We start from the raw sequence: 19,571 nt of genomic DNA, 5'->3' as shown, positions 1-19,571 counted from the left end.
CATGATTTTACAGACGGGGATAATGAAACCCAAAGAGGTTGACTCGCCTTAAAAGGCTGCAAGAGGAAAAGCAGAGGCCTGACTCTAGATCTTGCAGTTCCCAAACCAGTGGTTTTCCTCTACTTCTTAAGGCACAAGGAACAGTGTTAATCACAGCACAAAATGTTACTTCAGAAGAAATTTGATCAAAGATTTAGCTTGGAGAAAACTGTCCCGGGTATCAATTTACATTTATTTTCTGAAGATGAACAATCTGTAAACTTTAAGTCTGCTCCAAAACATACTAGTAAAAATTATTAAACTCTATGAGTAAAACCTCAATAGATAAACCATACAATAATTTTGCAAACTCATGGATAAAAAAAACATGGTTTGAACAGCCATTTGAAAGGCCAAAAACTACTAAAGGAATAGTGAAGAAATTATCTTTGGGGAATGAAAGGAAACCATTTGAGAAGCTTGAATTAGCCCTTGATTTGTGAATGAATTTTTCAGAAAGGGAGCCATACTCCAGTGCTCAGAAGATCAAAGAAAGATGCACACTTAACTCATCTTTTTAAGGGAAATGATTGAAAAGTAAAGTGATAACAAACATTTTCAGAAAGAGCACCAGGTGTACTCCTAGAATCAAAACATAAGTAGCAATGTGTTTATGTTATTTTACAGTTTATGAAATTATTTCATCACATAATTTCACTTAATCCTTATGATAAACCTGTAAGTTTTCAGAGTAAGTGATACTATGCTCTTTGTACAAAAGGAACTAATGCTCAGATATGTTAAATGATCTGTGAGTCATACCGTTCATGACAGATATAGGACTTGAATCCAGATGTCCTGATTTCACACTATATATCTCTAGCTGTTACCTCAACCCTGGATATATGTAGGGACTCAATACTAGGCATCTATTTGCCAACATTTCTGGAAGTTACTACTACAAACTTCAGAGGTGATGGAGAACTTGGTGCTTTACTTTATAAGCTATAGAACTGTTATCTCCAGGACCATTTTCTATAAGCCTTACCTTCACATCAAAGGAAGGCTTGAAGAGTTTGTCCTTGGACAGAAACTTTGATGGTGTATCCAGGCGTAATGAGGGCTCCTTCTGAAGTGGTTGTCCTGCTGCAGGGGAGACTGAAGCCTGTCCGGAGTGCTGTGAGATCACTGCACGGAAAGCTTTACTCTGAAAGCGGTTCATATCTAAAGGTGTAACGGCTGTTTTTCTGTGAGTTTCCAGGTCTGTGACAGGATGCTCTGGAGTATCTGGATTTAGATTCACCCCGTTTGTTGTTTCAGTTTCCAAACTTTGTTCTAGAGATTTAAAATGAAAAGAAACAAATGTGAGCCACTAATGTCTTTTTGTGTCTAAAGAGGCACACAAGAAGTGATGTTTTTACATCTTATTGTGAGTTTTCATGTGAATTCTCAAGTATACTTCAAACCACAAAGTTATATACCTACTTTCAAAGAAACAAAGCAGACAATATATTAAAATATGTGTTGAGTTAGACAAGTACATCAACTGAAACAAATAATTAATGAAATTAGATTTCCTGTTTCATCTTGTTGTAACTTGAAATATTCTCAATAAACCTCATAATTTGCCCAAAATTATATAAATAATGTCATCTTAGTCAATGGCAGAGTAAAAAAGAAAATCCCAATTACATGTACTCAGAGTTAACAACTACGGTCAAGTTTTCGGAAAGTGCTTAATGAAGTTTTGATATTACTTTGCCTGCATTGTAAAATTTCCAGGTTGTCTAGATAAAAGTAGTAAGTAATAGCTTTGAGAAGCTTCCCTGAAGTTTGCACAGGGATGCCATCATCATCTTACAAGAGAGGCTACTGTGTCCTCCCACCCTGCCTCCTACCTTTTTTCAACATTTAACAAATACACTTATTAGACGGCTGCTCCATGCCAGGCCTAATCTAGACAATGAAAACATATAATGCACAAGACACACGTACTCCTTGCCTTTTCAGAGCTTATGGTTTAGCGGGGTAACATGAAAGTAAACTAGAACGGTAACACTGGGATGAGAGCTACAAAAGGCCAGGGTGTTATGGCAAGACAAAGGCCATACTTGGTGAGTCAAGGAAGGCTTTCCAGGGAAAGTGACATCCAAGTTGAGAAATGAAAGATAAGGAGGAACAGGCAAGCATGAAGCAGGCAAGAGATGACATGCAAGAGATAACATGCAAAAGCCCAAAGATGAGGAATAGAGAGCACTTTACTCATAAGATGTGTCAGTGTGAGCCACTGAAGGAACAGTAAATGGGATCTAAGCTCATTAGACTTCAAACACTGAGACCCTAGAATGCTCCTATATTGTTCTGTACCCTCTAGCTTTCAGATAGTGCCTACACTTGATAGTACAGATACAAATTAAACATTTGTGCTATGAACGCATATTTATTTTGCCCACACCCCCAATAATGAGTGCCCAAGAGTTGCTCACGTGAAAGGGAGAAATTTTAATGACCTGTCCTAAAAATAAGTTTTAGCACATTCATATCCCAGAAACCATCAAATTGTAAAAAAATATATATAAAAGGACAAAATAAAAGTATTAACCTTCTTTAGGTGAATTTTTGATCAGAAAATGGCTTTCATTTGCTCTCTTTCCCAATCTAGCAGTCTCCAACAGCCAAGCTATAGTGACCGCTGGTAAATTCCACTTCTTGGCAGCTTCATATTTAGAACCACCTGGTTCTTTCAATACAAGATGTGTACTGGCAAACATGCCTTTCTTTGCATTGGATTTCCGAACAAAGAATTCTTGAACACTGAAAGTTACATTTAAAGAAAAGCAAATGTCATTTACACAATCAGCCAGCAAAGTAAGAATGAAGTTTCTAATACAATGGTTTTGTTAGAGTTCTGAATATAAGAAAATACTCACAGATTAAAAGTTGGTTCTATTTCTTAAATTAAGCTAATCCCCTTACAAGTGCTTACTCTAGAATGAAAATATATTGCTACAATTAAACTTTTTATAAAAACATAAGCAAATTAAACTAGACTTACAAGAAATAACCAGAAAAACCATCTATTTAATTAGTCATCACCCATCCACCTTGTCTTTCCTCCCAAAAGGAGGCAGCATGGAACAACTAGGGGAGCAAAGGAAGAGTATGAATAACACATTATATCTTTTAGCCCACTACAACTTCTCCAAGTATTTTCACATATCTCATTCGATCCTCTCAATATTTGTGAAATACCAATATTTTACAAATTATTGTAATAATACGACCTGGGAAAAGATGCAGAGAAATTAAACGCCTTCCTCATGATCACAGAATATTAAAGAGAATATGGGGGCAAAAACAGAATATGAGATATAAACAGAATTGTCTTTTCTTTTAGGACTTCTGGGTTTTAGGTCTAGATTCCCACTTTTAAGATTTTTTTAATATTCCACATTTTTCCTAGTACTTTCATGGATTCATTTTTCACATTTAACCCACTGATCAATTAATTTGGTACTTATTTTGGGATGAGATGTTGCTCCAACTTTACTGAATCATATTTATTAAATAAACCATCTCTTCCTCAATAAGTTGAAATATCACTTTTATCATATACCAAATTCCTGTTTGTGTTTAGGTCTATTTCTAGACTTTCTGCCTGTTCACTGAACTTTCTGCTACTTACAGACACACTATTTTATCTAGTGAGGTTTACAAAATATATTTAAATAACTATTCTATTTCAGAATTTTTATGACTTTCCTGCTTGCTAATATTTTTTTTGAATTTAAGAATTAGTTTGCTATTGCCCTCTCTAAAAAATTTCTTTACAATGTTTAGTCTTCCTGTCCAAGAACAGATACATCTTTCATACTGTTCAAGTCATATTTATTTCCCTCAATAGCATTTTACAAGTTTCTGTAGCTCTTCCAAGTTTCACTTTAAATTTTTTTAAAAAATTGAAATATAGTTGACATACAATATTATATTAGTTTCAGGTGTACTACGTAGTGACTCAACATTTAAATGCATTACAAATGATCAACACCAAAAGTCTAGTAGCCATCTGTCAACATACAAAGCTAGTACAGTATTACTTTTTTCCTTATGCTGAATATTACATCCCCGTGACTTTTTAATTTTATAACTGGAATTTTGTACCTCTTAATCCCCGTCACCTATTTTGCCCAACCTTCCATTCCCTTCCCCTCTGGTGACTACTAATTTGTTCTTTATATCTATGAGTCTATTTTGGTTTTATTTTGTTTGTTCATTTGTTTTGTTTTTTTAGATCCCACATCATGTTGCTAGGTGTTTTATCTCTTACTACAGATTTAGTAAGAGACCTTTGTTTTCATTAGCTCTTCTAACTGGTTGTACATATGAAGGTCAGTGACTTCTGTATATTAATATTCTACATAACCACTTTGCTGAATTTTTCTGTGAGCACCGCTTTAGTCTGTTGCCATATTTTGTTATTGTTATTTGCTACAATTTCAGTTTTTTCCAAAATCTTACTGTTTAGTATAATCCAAGTACAGAACACAGCAAAAAAGGAAATATACAATTTAATGAATTATCATAAGATGAAAACCCTTATATCCACCACCCACGTCAGAAGACAGAATCTTACCAGTCACTCCAGAACCTCTCCAACGTGCCTCTTCTCAGTTACTAACCCCCTTCCCTCCCTTGCTAACAGTAGCCACTATTTGGATATTTTTGATTATCACTTCCTTACTTTTCTTTAGTTTTATCACATAGTGCATCCTTAAACACTACATTTAATTTGTTATGTCTTTTAGCTTGCAGGTTCCCTCTTCTTTCCTTGCTCCCTTGCTGAAGACACTATAATGTAGAGTTATCTCAGAGTCTGGATTTTGCTGACTGTATTGCTGTGCTGTAGTAGAACATGTTATTCTCCTGTATTTCCTATAATTCAGTAGTTGAATCTAGGTTTTATTAGATTGAGGTTTCATTATTTTGCTAAGACTACTTCAAGGTGGTGATGTATTCTTCACAAGGAAGCATATAATGTCTGGTTTTCTCTTTAGTATGTGATTAACTGTTGATTTTCAATGCCTAGATTCTTTCATTTATTAGTCACATTTAAGAATCACAATCTTACCATTCTTTTTTCACTTATTTGTTGGAATACTTCTATAAAGGGAAACTGTCTTATCCATTACTATGGTACTCTGATACAGACTGTATAGGAAAAGCAGGATAAATACTTGATCCTTTCTCTGGTGTTGCTTGTTACTATCAGGTTGATAATGATTTCTAGGCTTAAAAGTGGTTTTGAATTCCTCTTTGAACCAAGAGTTACTAAAAAGTTCTAAAATGTCCAGTTGATAAAGTCTTTTCATTTTCTATTTCTACTACTCATTTCTAGTTTTTCGGTTTTTTTTTTTTGCACTGTGATTACAGAATATGGTCTCCACTCTTTCTACTTCAGGGAACTTACTGAGGTTTTCTTTGTGGCCAATTTCTATACAGGCAATGTTTATCAGTGTTCCACAGGTGTCTGAAATGGTATGGTCACTGTTTTAGGGTGGATAGCTAACTATGCTGTTTAACTCTGTATCCTTATAGTTTTCCATTTAACCTGTCATGAGGTAAAAGGTGGGAATTAAAGTCTCCTACAATTAACGTTTCTGCTGATTCCTCATTGAATTTCCTGCTGTTTTTGTTCTATGAATGGTAGTCATGCTCTATTTGGTATATACATATTTTTTACCTTCAGTGTGAATAGCACTCTTTATTTACAGTGCTCTTCTTTTTCCTGTTTAATGCCTTTTGATTTGAATCCAAACTTGTCTGACGTTAAAACTGCAACACTCTCCTTTCTTTTGATGTATCTTTGCCCATCTTTTGTTTCTTCCCGAATGTTCCGAATCATTTCGGTTTAGATGTGTCTCTTGTTTAAAAGCATTTTAAGTGCTGCTTCATGATATAATCTAAAAGAACTTTTCCTTTAATGTAAAGTTTAGTTCATTTATATTTATTTATATAATGAGTTTTCTACTTCCTTTTTAAACAGCCACCATTAAAGTTCACTTACAGGTTGGGCTAATTTGGATTTTGGAACTTTAAAATTCATTTTCTTTCTCCCAAAGTATTCATTATTCCTGCTTAACATTTGCACTGCAGAAAAACAACGAATGTACACTGAAAAAGAATAAATCATCCATATGGCACATGGAAGGGAATAAATAATGCTTAGACAAGCAACACTCAATAACGACCCATGTATCAGCTTTAAATATTCCCTTTCCTGGTAGGTAAGCATTAATACTTGGAGTCTTAACATTTGCCAGGCATCCATCTAACAGCATTCTCCCTCTCCCACTTTGAGCCATCACATAGATATGCAACACATTCCTCATAAATATTATAAAGACACCCAGTGAAATCCTAATTTGAATGCTCTTCTATAAGTCAAAACAAATAAAAAGTACACCAAGACAGCAGGTACACTAAAAATACTACATACCTTGCTCCAAGGCGATTTGCTAAGAATGTCAATGAATCTTTTTCAGCTCCTGCACACTGGCTGAATGAAAGAACACAATCCTCTAAAGGAGTCATTCCTGCCATTACTGGGACTGGTGTGAAGAGAGGATTTGACTTTGGATCAATTAAAGTCTGATAGTCTATACAAGTTACCTTTTAAAAACAAGAGAAACAATAACATCAACCTGAAATAAGCGACTAGTGGTTAACACTGGTTCAGTTACAGTAAACGTAATTTTAGTTTAGATGAAAAGCAATTTTACTTTCAGATAAATGTGTATATATGCTCATTCTCAACACATTTAAAATTATAACATTAAAGAAATACATACACATCAATCCATTATATAGGATGTTAAAATCAGTCAGATTTATCATCGAATTTATTGAATTTTGCTTAAAATTTAATTTCTTCCGAAGTATTATCATTTTTTCTCTTTGAAAGTTGAAAAAAAAATCAATGATGAAATTATTAGTGATAAGCCAACAAGATGGAATAATACAAAAGTGTATGTCATGTTTTGGTAGTAAGAAAACTAGGAAAATTGAAATAGTATGAGATGACCTGGAGTAACTTCCTAAGAAGGAACACTGCTAGTGTGGCCCCTCTATTCTACCAGGATTAGGACCAAGAAGCTTGCATAGTTTATTATTTACAATTTCCTTTGCTAAAAGCAAAATCCAGACAGTGCTCAAACCCAAATACCAATTTACTGAAACTGAACTGCCTAAGAAATAAACGTGTACTCTTAGTTTCAGACATCCTTCAATACTACATTTCAACTGCTACAGTGTTTTCTTACCAGCCACGTATTTGTAACAACTTCTCCCACAGTTGCCTGTACTTCACACCCCAGCAGAGGAACCACAGCATAATCAGCAACAACTCTGCTCTGAAGTGACACAATTTTTCCAGCATTTTCTCTTATGATAGTTGCAATATTAAATTCATTTTCATTACTAAAACCTAAAACAAGAAAACTCTTTTGGCTAAATAAACCTTCTTCAGTAATTGTAGAAGCATCAGGGAGGCAATGACTGACGGAAGACTGGTTTTCTTCTTGCAGAGAAATATGAGTAGAATCATCAGGGGGCTCCACATGAGCAGAATCATTAAAGGGCCCAACTTCAGACTTCGCAACTTCAACTGGAACAGAAAAAGAAATGTTTTCTAACAGGTAGTTTATTTTATAAAGTTTATTTCCTAGTAAGGATATTAAGGTAACATGGAACCTGAGAACTGTGACTACACATATAAAACTAAGGCTTTATAAGTATACAATGAAGAAAGAATATGAACCATCCCATTCTTTGGGTTCCCAGGAGTGTTATAAGTATTACTATCCTAGAAGAACAGCAATCATGTTACTATTCTAAGTATTGCTAGTGTACTAGAAAACTCTAATTAGTTGAAAATTATGAAGCTCCAGTAACTCCATGGGCCTGTTTGAGTTCCGAAACTAGTTCAGATAATTCATAACAGAATTAAGAAAATATCATTAAGGAAAAAATGGAAGCAACAGGCCTAAGTGGTCAAGGCCATCACATGGAAATAACTGAATAAATGCAATAATAAGAGAATTATGGTTACTTCTCTTCCAAAAATTTCTAAAAAGTTTCATAATGAAATTGGAGCTATTTAGCTTCTATATAGGTTCTTAAGACAACAACTGATCAAGGACCCAACAGTCTCAACTATTTCATTTCAGGATAAAGTTGGCTAATAAATGGGTAGTAGAAGAACAAAGCATAGCTATTTTAAAATATAAATGTCAATAATGAAAATGCAGCTGCTGCCAGTGTCCTAGTCCTCACGGTGAGACATAGCTACTCCCTGCCTCTGCAGGAGACCTTCCAACACTAGCAGGGTGTTATACACTGGAAAAGTCCTGGTTTAAAAATAAAGGGATTAGGAGAGGGCAGACAGCAGAAGCAAGAAGAACTACAGTTCTGCAGCCTGTGGAACTAAAACCACTTTCACAGAAAGACAGACAAGATGAAAAGGGAGAGGGCTATGTACCAGATGAAGGAACAAGATAAAACCCCAGAAAAACAACTATATGAAGTGGAGATAGGCAACCTTCCAGAAAAAGAATTCAGAATAATGATAGTGAAGATGACCCAGGACCTCGGAAAAAGAATGGAGGCAAAGATCGAGAAGATGCAAGAAATGTTTAAAAAAGACCTAGGAGAATTAAAGAACAAACAAACAGAGATGAACAATACAATAACTGAAATGAAAAATACACTAGAAGGAATCAATAGCAGAATAACTGAGGCAGAAGAACAGATAAGTGACCTGGAAGACAGAATGGTGAAATTCACTGCTGTGGAACAGAATATAGAAAAAAGAATGAAAAGAAATGAAGACAGACTCAGAAACCTCTGGGACAACATTAAATGCAACAACATTCACATTATAGGGGTCCCAGAAGGAGAAGAGAGAGAGAAAGGACCAGAGAAAATATTTGAAGAGATTATAGTCAAAAACGTCCCTAACATGGGAAAGGAAATAGCCACCCAAGTCCAGGAAGCACAGAGAGTCCCATACAGGATAAACCCAAGGAGAAACACGCTGAGACACATAGTAATCAAATTGGCAAAAATTAAAGACAAAGAAAAATTATTGAAAGCAACAAGGGAAAAACGACAAATAACATACAAGGGAACTCCCATAAGGTTAAAAGCTGATTTCTCAGCAGAAACTCTAAAAGCCAGAAGGGAGTGGCATGACATATTTAAAGTGATGAAAGGGAAGAACTTAAAACCAAGATTACTCTACCCGGCAAGGATCTCATTCAGATTCGATGGAGAAATCAAAAGCTTTACAGACAAGCAAAAGCAAAGAGAATTCAGCACCACCAAACCAGCTCTACAACAAATGCTAAAGGAACTTCTCTAAGTGGGAAACACAAGAGAAGAAAAGGACCTACAAAAACAAACCCAAAACAATTAAGAAAATGGTCATAGGAACATACATATCGATAATTACCTTCAACGTGAATGGATTAAATGCTCCAACCAAAAGACACAGGCTTGCTGAATGGATACAAAAACAAGACCCATATATATGCTGTCTACAAGAGACCCACTTCAGACCTAGGGACACATACAGACTGGAAGTGAAGGGATGGAAAATGATATTCCATGCAAATGGAAATCAAAAGAAAGCTGGAGTAGCAATACTCATATCCGATAAAATAGACTTTAAAACAAAAACTGTTACAAGAGACAAGGAAGCACACTACATAATGATCAAGGAATCAATCCAAGAAGAAGATATAACAATTATAAATATATATGCACCCAACATAGGAGCACCTCAATACGTAAGGCAACTGCTAACAGCTATAAAAGAGGAAACCGACAGTAACACAATAATAGTGGGGGGACTTCCCTGGTGGTGCAGTGGTTAAGAATCTGCCTGCCACTGCAGGGAACACGGGTTTCAGCCCTGGTCCAGGAAGATCCCACATGCAGCAGAGCAACTAAGCCCGCGCGCCACAACTACTGAGCCAGCTCTCTAGAGCCCGTGAGCCACAACTACTGAGCCCACGTGCCACAAGTACTGAAGCCCGCACGCCTAGAGCCCATGCTCTACAACAAAAGAAGCCACCGCAATGAAAAGCCCACGCACCGCAACGAAGAGTAGCCCACTCCCCGCAACTAGAGAAAGCCTGCGCACAGCAACGAAGACCCAATGCAGCCAACAATAAATAAATAAATTAATAAAAATAGTAACAGTGGGGGACTTTAACACCTCACTTACACCAATGGACAGATCATCCAAACAGAAAATTAATAAGGAAACACAAGCTTTAAATGACACAGTATACCAGATAGATTTAACTGATATTTATAGGACATTCCATCCAAAAACAGCAGATTACACTTTCTTCTCAAGAGCGCACAGAAGATTCTCCATATTGGATCACACCTTGGGTCACAAATCAAGCCTCAGTAAATTTAAGAAAACTGAAATCGTATCAAACATCTTTTCCAACCACAACACTATGAGATTAGAAATCAATTACAGGGAAAAAAATCGTAAAAACCACAAACACATGGAGGCTAAACAATACGCTACTAAATCACCAAGAGATCACTGAAGAAATCAAAGAGGACATCAAAAAATACCTAGAGACAAATGACAATGAAAACATGACGATCCAAAACCTATGGGATGCAGCAAAAGCAGTTCTAAGAGGGAAGTCTATAGCAATACAATCGTACCTCAAGAAAAAACAAACATCTCAAATAAACAATCTAACCTTACACCTAAAAGAACTAGAGAAAGAAGAACAAACAAAACTCAAAGTTAGCAGAAGGAAAGAAATCATAAAGATCAGAGCAGAAGTAAATGAAATAGAAACAAAGAAAACAATAGCAAAGATCAAAAAAACTAAAAGCTGGTTCTTTGAGAAGATAAACAAAATTGATAAACCATTAGCCAGACTCACCAAGAAAAAGAGGGAGAGGACTCAAATCAATAAAATTAGAAATGAAAAAGAAGCTACAACAGACACTGCAGAAATACAAAACATCCTAAGAGACTACTACAAGCAACTCTATGCCAATAAAATGCACAACCTGGAAGAAATGGACAAATTCTTAGAAAGGTATAACCTTCCAAGACTGAACCAGGAAGAAATAGAAAATATAAACAGAGCAATCACAAGTAATGAAATTGAAACTTTGGCTTAAAATATTCCAACAAACAAAAGTCCAGGACCAGATGGCTTCACAGGTGAATTCTATCAAACATTTAGAGAAGAGCTAACACCCATCCTTCTCAAACTCTTCCAAAAAATTGCAGAGGAAGGAACACTTCCAAACTCATTGTATGAAGCCACCATCACCCTGATACCAAAACCAGACAAAGATACTACAAAAAAAGAAAATTACAGACCAATATCACTGATGAATATAGATGCAAAAATCCTCAACAAAATACTAGCAAACAATCCAACAACACATTAAAAGGATCATACACCATGATCAAGTGGGATTTATCCCAGGGATGCAAGGATTCTTCAATATATGCAAATCAATCAATGTGATACACCACATTAACAAATTGAAGAAGAAAAACCATGTGATCATCTCAATAGATGCAGAAAAAGCTTTTGACAAAATTCAACACCCATTTATGGTAAAAACTCTACAGAAAGTGGGCATAGAGGGAACCTACCTCAACATAACACAGGCCATATACAACAAACCCACAGCAAACATTATTCTCAATGGTGAAAAACTGAAACCATTTCCTCTAAGAACAGGAACAAGACAAGGATGTCCACTCTCACCACTATTATTCAACATAGTTTTGGAAGTCCTAGCCACGGCAATCAGAGAAGAAAAAGAAATAAAATACAAATTGGAAAAGAAGAAGTAAAACTGTCACTGTTTGCAGATGACATGATACTATACATAGAGAATCCTAAAGATGCCACCAGAAAACTACTAGAGCTAATCAATGAATTTGGTAAAGTTGCAGGATACAAAATTAATGTACAGAAATCTCTTGCATTCCTATACACTAATGATGAAAAATCTGAAAGAGAAAATAAGGAAACACTCCTATTTACCACTGCAACAAAAAGAATAAAATACCTAGGAATAAACCTACCTAGGGAGACAAAAGACCTGTATGCAGAAAACTATAAGACACTGATGAAAGAAATTAAAGATGAAACAAACAGATGGAGAGATATACCACATTTTTGGATTGGAAGAATCAACATTGTGAAAATGACTATACTACCCAAAGCAATCTACAGATTCAATGCAATCCCTATCAAATTACCAATGGCATTTTTTACAGAACTAGAACAAAAAATCTTAAAATTTGTATGGAGACACAAAAGACCCCGAATAGCCAAAGTGCTCTTGAGGGAAAAAAACGGAGCTGGATGAATCAGGCTCCCTGACTTCAGACTACACTACAAAGCTATGGTAATTAAGACAATATGGTACTGGCACAAAAACAGAAACATAGATCAATGGAACAAGATAGAAAGCCCAGAGATAAACCCACGCACCTATGGTCAACTAATCTATGACAAAGGAGGCAAAGATATACAATGGAGAAAAGACAGTCTCTTCAGTAAGTGGTGCTGGGAAAACTGGACAGCTACATGTAAAAGAATGAAATTAGAACACTCCCTAACACCATACACAAAAATAAACTCAAAATGGATTCAAGACCTAAATGTACGTCTGGACACTATAAAACTCTTAGAGGAAAACATAGGAAGAACATTCTTTGACATAAATCACAGCAAGATCTTTTTTGATCCACCTCCTAGAGTAATGGAAATAAAAACAAAAATAAACAAATGGGACCTAATGAAACTTCAAAGCTTTTGCACAGCAAAGGAAACCACAAACAAGACAAAAAGACAAACCTCAGAATGGGAGAAAATATTTGCAAACAAATCAACGGACAAAGGATTAATCTCCAAAATATATAAACAGCTCATTCAGCTCAATATTAAATAAACAAACAACGCAATCCAAAAATGGGCAGAAGATCTAAATAGACATTTCTCCAAAGAAGACATACAGATGGCCAAGAAGCACATGAAAAGATGCTCAACATCACTAATTATTAGAGAAATGCAAATCAAAACTACAATGAGGTATCACCTCACACCAGTTAGAATGGGCATCATCAGAACATCTACAAACAACAAATGCTGGAGAGGGTGTGGAGAAAAGGGAACCCTCTTGCACTGTTGGTGGGAATGTAAATTGGTACAGCCACTGCGGAGAACAGTATGGAGGTTCCTTAAAAAACTAAAAATAGAATTACCATATGACCCAGCAATCCCACTACTGGGCATACACCCAGAGAAAACCATAATTCAAAAAGACACATGCACCCCAATGTTCACTGCAGCACTATTTACAATAGCCAGGTCATGGAAGCAACCTAAATGCCCATCGACAGACGAATGGATAAAGAAGTTGTGGTACATATATATAATGGAATATTACTCAGCCATAAAAAGGAACGAAATTGAGTCATTTGTTGAGATGTGGATGGATCTAGAGACTGTCATACAGAGTAAAGTAAGTCAGAAAGAGAAAAACAAATATCGTATATTAACGCATGTATGTGGAACCTAGAAAAATGGTACAGATGAACCGGGTTGCAAGGCAGAAGTTGAGACACAGATGTAGAGAACAAACGTATGGACACCAAAGGGGGAAAACTGCCGTGGGGTGGGGATGGTGGTGTGCTGAATTGGGCGATTGGGATTGACATGTATACAGTGATGTGTATAAAATTGATGACTGATTAAAAAAAAAAAAAAGTGGTGCTGGGAAAACTGGACAGCTACATGTAAAAGAATGAAATTAGAACACTCTCTAACACCATACACAAAAATAAACTCAAAATGGATTCGAGACCTAAATGTAAGACCAGACACTATAAAACTCTTAGAGGAAAACATAGGAAGAACATTCTTTGACATAAATCACAGCAAGATCTTTTTTGATCCATCTCCTAGAGTAATGGAAATAAAAACAAAAATAAACAAATGGGACCTAATGAAACTTAAGTTTTTGCACAGCAAAGGAAACTACAAACAAGACGAAAAGACAACCCTCAGAATGGGAGAAAATATTTGCAAATGAATCAATGGACAAAGGATTAATCTCCAAAATATATAAACAGCTCATATAGCTCAATATTTAAAAAAAAAAACCCAATCCAAAAATGGGCAGAAGACCTAAATAGACATTTCTCCAAAGAAGACATACAGACGGCCAAGAAGCACATGAAAAGCTGCTCAACATCACTAATTATTAGAGAAATGCAAATCAAAACAATGAGGTATCACACCTCACACCAGTTAGAATGGGCATCATCAAAAAATCTTCAAACAACAAATGCTGGAGAGGGTGTGGAGAAAAGGGAACCCTCTTGCACTGTTGGTGGGAATGTAAATTGGTACAGCCACTATGGAGATCAGTATGGAGGTTCCTTAAAAAACTAAAAATAGAATTACCATATGACCCAGCAATCCCACTACTGGGCATACACCCAGAGAAAACCATAATTCAAAAAGACACATGCACCCCAATGTTCACTGCAGCACTATTTACAATAGCCAGGACATGGAAGCAACCTAAATGCCCATTGACAGATGAATGGATAAAGAAGATGTGGTACATATATACAATGAAATATTACTCAGCCATAAGAAGGAACGAAATTGGGTCGTTTGTAGAGATGTGGATGGATCTATAGACTGTCATACAGAGTGAAGTAAGTCAGAAAGAGAAAAACAAATATCGTATATTAACGCATATATGTGGAATCTAGAAAAATGGTACAGATGAACTGGTTTGCAGGGCAGAAAATGAGACACAGATGCAGTGAACAAACGTATGGACACCAAGGGGGGAAAGTGGCGGGGGGTGGTGGTGTGATGAATTGGGAGATTGGGATTGACATGTATACACTAATATGTATAAAATGGATAACTAATAAGAACCTGCTGTATAATAAAATAAATAAAATTAAATTAAAAAAAATAAAGAGATTAGGAGCAGTTGCTCTACTGACTTGCTGTTTAAAAAAAAAAAGAAAATGCAGTTCCTAATATGTAATAAATATTATGAAATCAATGCTAAAAGTTTAAGGGGTAAAAACTTAGTATGTTTTTGAAAACTCTAGTGGTGCTGTGTTGAAGAGTAATGCCTTACAGCAGAGATAGGCAAACTACAGCCTAGGGGCCAAAGTGGGCCCATGGCCTGTGTATTAATGGTTTTTACATTTTTAAATGGTTGCAAAAACAGAACAAAACAAAATAGAATGTGTGACAGAGAGAGAATGTGGCTGGCAAAGCCCAAAATATTTACTGTCTGGCCTTTTACAAAAACAGTTTGCCAAGCCCTGCTTCATGGGATTCCAACAAGCCTGGAAGCTATTCAAGGATTCTTAACATTTATTTACATAGGCACTGTGCCTAAGTGCTTTACATGCATGTAATTAATGGTCATGATACTATTAGGTTCGTTCTATTGCTGTATCTATACCCTTTCTTCAAGAAGAATACCAGGCTTAAAGAGGTTATGTAACTTACCTAAAGTCATACAGTTATTAGGTGGCAGAAATGAGATATAAACCGAAGTCTGTCTGACTCCAGGGTCCATAACATTATGTTATAATGCCATCTTCTTATTTCTATTTCATCTCCAATAGACATGACCGTTTTCACTTTTAAACTAATTACTGTTTATATATACTTTAATTCCTACTTAATACAAGTATTTAAATTGCTCTTACTGACAACTCTGAAGAAGCAGTTTTGTCTAGAGCATTACTGATCAGTAGGTCAGGAGACTCTATGACCCTCAGTTTCATATTATAAGGAATAAGGGATAACAGTATATTTATAATTTATAGAGATGTATGAGGATGAATAAGCTTAGATGGAAATAAAGGTGACATGATACTATAAAACATTTTGGAAAGTAGTTTTTAAAATAGATATTTCTAATATAAAATGTAAAAACAAAATATTTTGCCATTAAAATTGTTCACAATCACATCTAGGAGGAAAAAAACAACTTTGTTTGATGTCTATATATAGGTGGTGAGATGGGAAGAAGGAAGAAGCCCAGGGGAATTTTAGACTACTAGAAGAACAAACTAGAAATACTAAGTTCTTATAAATGATAAGTAAAACCCTGAAGTTATTAAAGACTCAGAATAAATTAACATGTTCTACAGTAGTTCTTCCCATTTATTTTAGAAATAAAACCCTTTCTCAAATAGATGTCATTCGGTAGCCCAACAGACTACTGAATAATAATAGGCTTTTTGACAAGCCTATTATTGAAAAAGCTCTCTCAAATCAAAAGTAATTTTGTTTTAAGAAGTAATTGTAAAATACTTGATTACATTCTTCTAAATTAGGTGCTTGGGGATTCACTGAGATTTACTGTCACTAAATCCTTTAAAAGTCAGTAGACTACTAGCTGCTTTAGAAAGGAAGGTTTGAGAAACGAACTGCCTGCCTCCAGCAAGTACCCTTGTTGAAGGATAATGCATAAAACTACTTCCAGTCAATCTGTGGCTTCTTTATACTAGAACATCCTAAAAAATTAGGATGATCTGATATGATACACTACTAAAGCATGAGCAAGTGGTCTGACAAAAGTCAATTCTGCAGTACACCGTGAAGAGAAATAGTGTGGATAAAAAAATAAGAATACTGAAAGTTCCCTTCTAGAAATATGGTAGGCTAGACATTCAAAACCCACTCACTAAAAACACCTGAAATACAGGATGAAATATTAAAGGTATCCTTATAAATACATAGCTGAGTTTGCAAGAAAGCAAGGGAAATTCTCAAGGGCTAAAAATGAAGTAGTAGCATGAATTCAGATCACTAAGTGATTACTAAAGCTAACGATTACCATCTATTTTGGCAGTGACCCTATACCCTTAGAATTTAAGGATATCACATAGAGGGATAAGAGTCAAGCCTTTGGTCTCACACAAATTAGAGGTGGGGCAGAGTATAGCTTACCACTCAGAAACCCTAAAGGGAAATGCCTTCAGTGAAAATGTCGAGCAAAACCCAATCAACCACCACTACCACCAAGTCCACCCTGCAAAAGGAGATGACAAGTACACTTTATTTTTCTGAGGCACAGAAGAACATTTATGAAAACCACTTCCTAAACAGCTCATAGACCAAAGATATGGTAAAATTAGAATATATTTAGACTTGAACAAGTACAAAAATGCTACATAAAAGATCTTTTGAAATATAACTGAGTTAGTACTTTCAGAGAAATCTATTGACATAAACACTTAGATAAAAAGACTACAAAAAAACAAATTGTGCAACTTAAGAAATCAGAAGAAAAAAGAGAAGAAAAAAAAGAATAAGACAATAAATTAATGAAACAAAAACAAAAATCAAAGTTGGTTTGTTAAAAAGACTAATAAAACTGGTGTTTAAGTCTCCTAGAAAATATAGCTTACCAAAATTTATTCAGGAAGAAACAGAACAATGAAATAGTTTCATATCCATTAAATAAATCTGTACTATAAAATCTTCCTACAAAAAAACACCAGGCCGTTAGACAGATGAGTTTCATCACACATTCAAGTATAAGGGAACTCCAATCTTACACAAACTGAGATTAAAGAAAAAAAAAAAAAGTAACTCACCAATCCATTTTATCAATAATAACAAAACCCAACAAAGACAACAGGAAAAGGAAAATTATAGGCCAATATCACACTGAATAGATAAAATCCTAAATAAAATATTAGTAAACTGAACACAGTAAAAAAAAGATGAATGTATCATATCCAGAAGAATTTAAACTTGATTTAGCAATGTAAAATCTACTAATGCAATTTACCACATCAAGGAGAAAAAACCATATGATAATTCTAATGAGCACAGGAAAAGTACATAGTACCCAGATCAAAGCCCTAAAGAATAAAAACTACAAAACTTTTAGAAGAAAACATACAAGAAAAGCATCATTATGTTAGATTTGGCAATGATTTCTTAATTATGACACCAAAAACACAGGCAATGAGAAAACAATAGATAAATTGGACTTCATCACAATTAAAACTTTTGTCCATCAAAGAATACAGGGTGAAAAGGCTAGGCAAAGAATGGGTGAAAATATATGCAAATCATATATCTGATAAGGGATCAGTATTCAAAATACATAAAGAACTCCTACTACTCAGGAACAAAAAAAAGCAACCCAATTGAATAAACATTTCTCCAAAGAAGATTTATAGATGGCCAATAAAAACATGAAATGATGCTCAACGTCACTAATCATCAGGGAAATGCAAATCAAAACCACCAGTGAGATACCACTTCATACCCATTAGGATGATATTTATTAAAAAACCCCAGAAAAACAATATGTTGGTGAGGATGCAGAGAAACTGGAACCCTTGTGCATTGCTGGTGAGAATGTAAAGTGGTACACCACTGTGGAAAACAGCAAGGTGGTTTCCCAAAAAATTAAACATAGAATTACCATATGACTTATCAATTCCACTTCTGGGACTATATCTAAAAGAAATGAAAGCAGGGACTTGAACAGATATCTGTACAGCAACGTTCACAGCACCATTATTTACAATAGCCAACCACAGAGAAAACTCAAGTGTCCATCAACAGAAAGGAACAGACAATTCCAACATACAATGAAGTATTATTCAACTTTAATAAGGAATGAAATTCTGACACATGCTAAAACACGGATGAAACTTGAGGACATTATGCTAAGTGAAATAAGCCAGACACAAAAGGACAGATATTGTATGGGTCCATTTATATGAGCTACCTAGAATGGTCAAATTCATAGAGACAGAAAATAGAGTGGTGGTTGCCAGGGACTGGGCGGAGGGAGGAATACAGAGTTACTGTTTAATGGCTATAAAGTTTCAGTTTGGGAAGATAAAAAAGTTCTGGCATGAATGGTAATGATGGTGGCACAATAAGTGTGAATGTAGTACCACTAAATTGTACACCTAAGAACAGTTAAAATGGTAAATTTTATGTTAGGCATATTTTACCACAATTTTTAAAAACTCAATATCCAAAATGTTCTATAGAAAAGTTTAAATATGAGATCTAATATTAAAAATATTTCATTCTTATATACCAGCAAACAGTTCAAAAATGTAATTTTAAGACATAAGAATTAAAATATCAAAAAGAACAAATGAACATAAATAGAAAACAAAAAATTAGGAATAGTTGTTAACATAGCATGTGTAAGATCTTATGAATGTAGTTATACTTTATTGAAAAACATTAAAAAAGATAAAACTGTATGCTGATATTCTATATTCATGGAAAGGAAGATCTTTTCATTGTAAAGATGTCAATTCTGCTCCAAATTATAAATTCAATACAATCCCAACCAAATTCCCATACTGATTTATGCAAACTGACAAACTAATTTTAAATATTAGAAGGTCCAAGAAAGGGTATGACACTTTTGTAAAGAAAACTGGAGAGTCCTTTTATTTCAGATATCAAAACATATTACACAAAGCTATTATA

The 19,571-nt window shown here is 35.0% G+C and overlaps 1 protein-coding gene across 4 annotated transcripts in view; it reads right to left on the bottom strand.

The window, feature by feature from the left end:
* TOPBP1 (DNA topoisomerase II binding protein 1) overlaps window positions 1-19,571 on the bottom strand; it is a 70,302-nt gene that overhangs the window by 31,862 nt on the left and 18,869 nt on the right. For all 4 annotated transcript variants that reach the window (XM_059920306.1, XM_059920309.1, XM_059920307.1 and 1 more), the window contains 4 exons: window positions 7,299-7,642; window positions 6,476-6,648; window positions 2,582-2,793; window positions 1,028-1,314 (listed from right to left, as the gene is read on the bottom strand). In XM_059920306.1, coding sequence (XP_059776289.1) covers window positions 1,028-1,314; window positions 2,582-2,793; window positions 6,476-6,648; window positions 7,299-7,642 — 1,016 coding nt within the window. The remainder of the gene's footprint in view (window positions 1-1,027; window positions 1,315-2,581; window positions 2,794-6,475; window positions 6,649-7,298; window positions 7,643-19,571) is intronic.

This window comes from Balaenoptera ricei, chromosome 4, assembly GCF_028023285.1.
Source record: "Balaenoptera ricei isolate mBalRic1 chromosome 4, mBalRic1.hap2, whole genome shotgun sequence".
Lineage (NCBI taxonomy): Eukaryota > Metazoa > Chordata > Mammalia > Artiodactyla > Balaenopteridae > Balaenoptera > Balaenoptera ricei.
The sequence above is the reverse complement of the archived record's forward strand: the minus strand, read 5'-3'. Positions and strand labels throughout refer to the sequence as shown.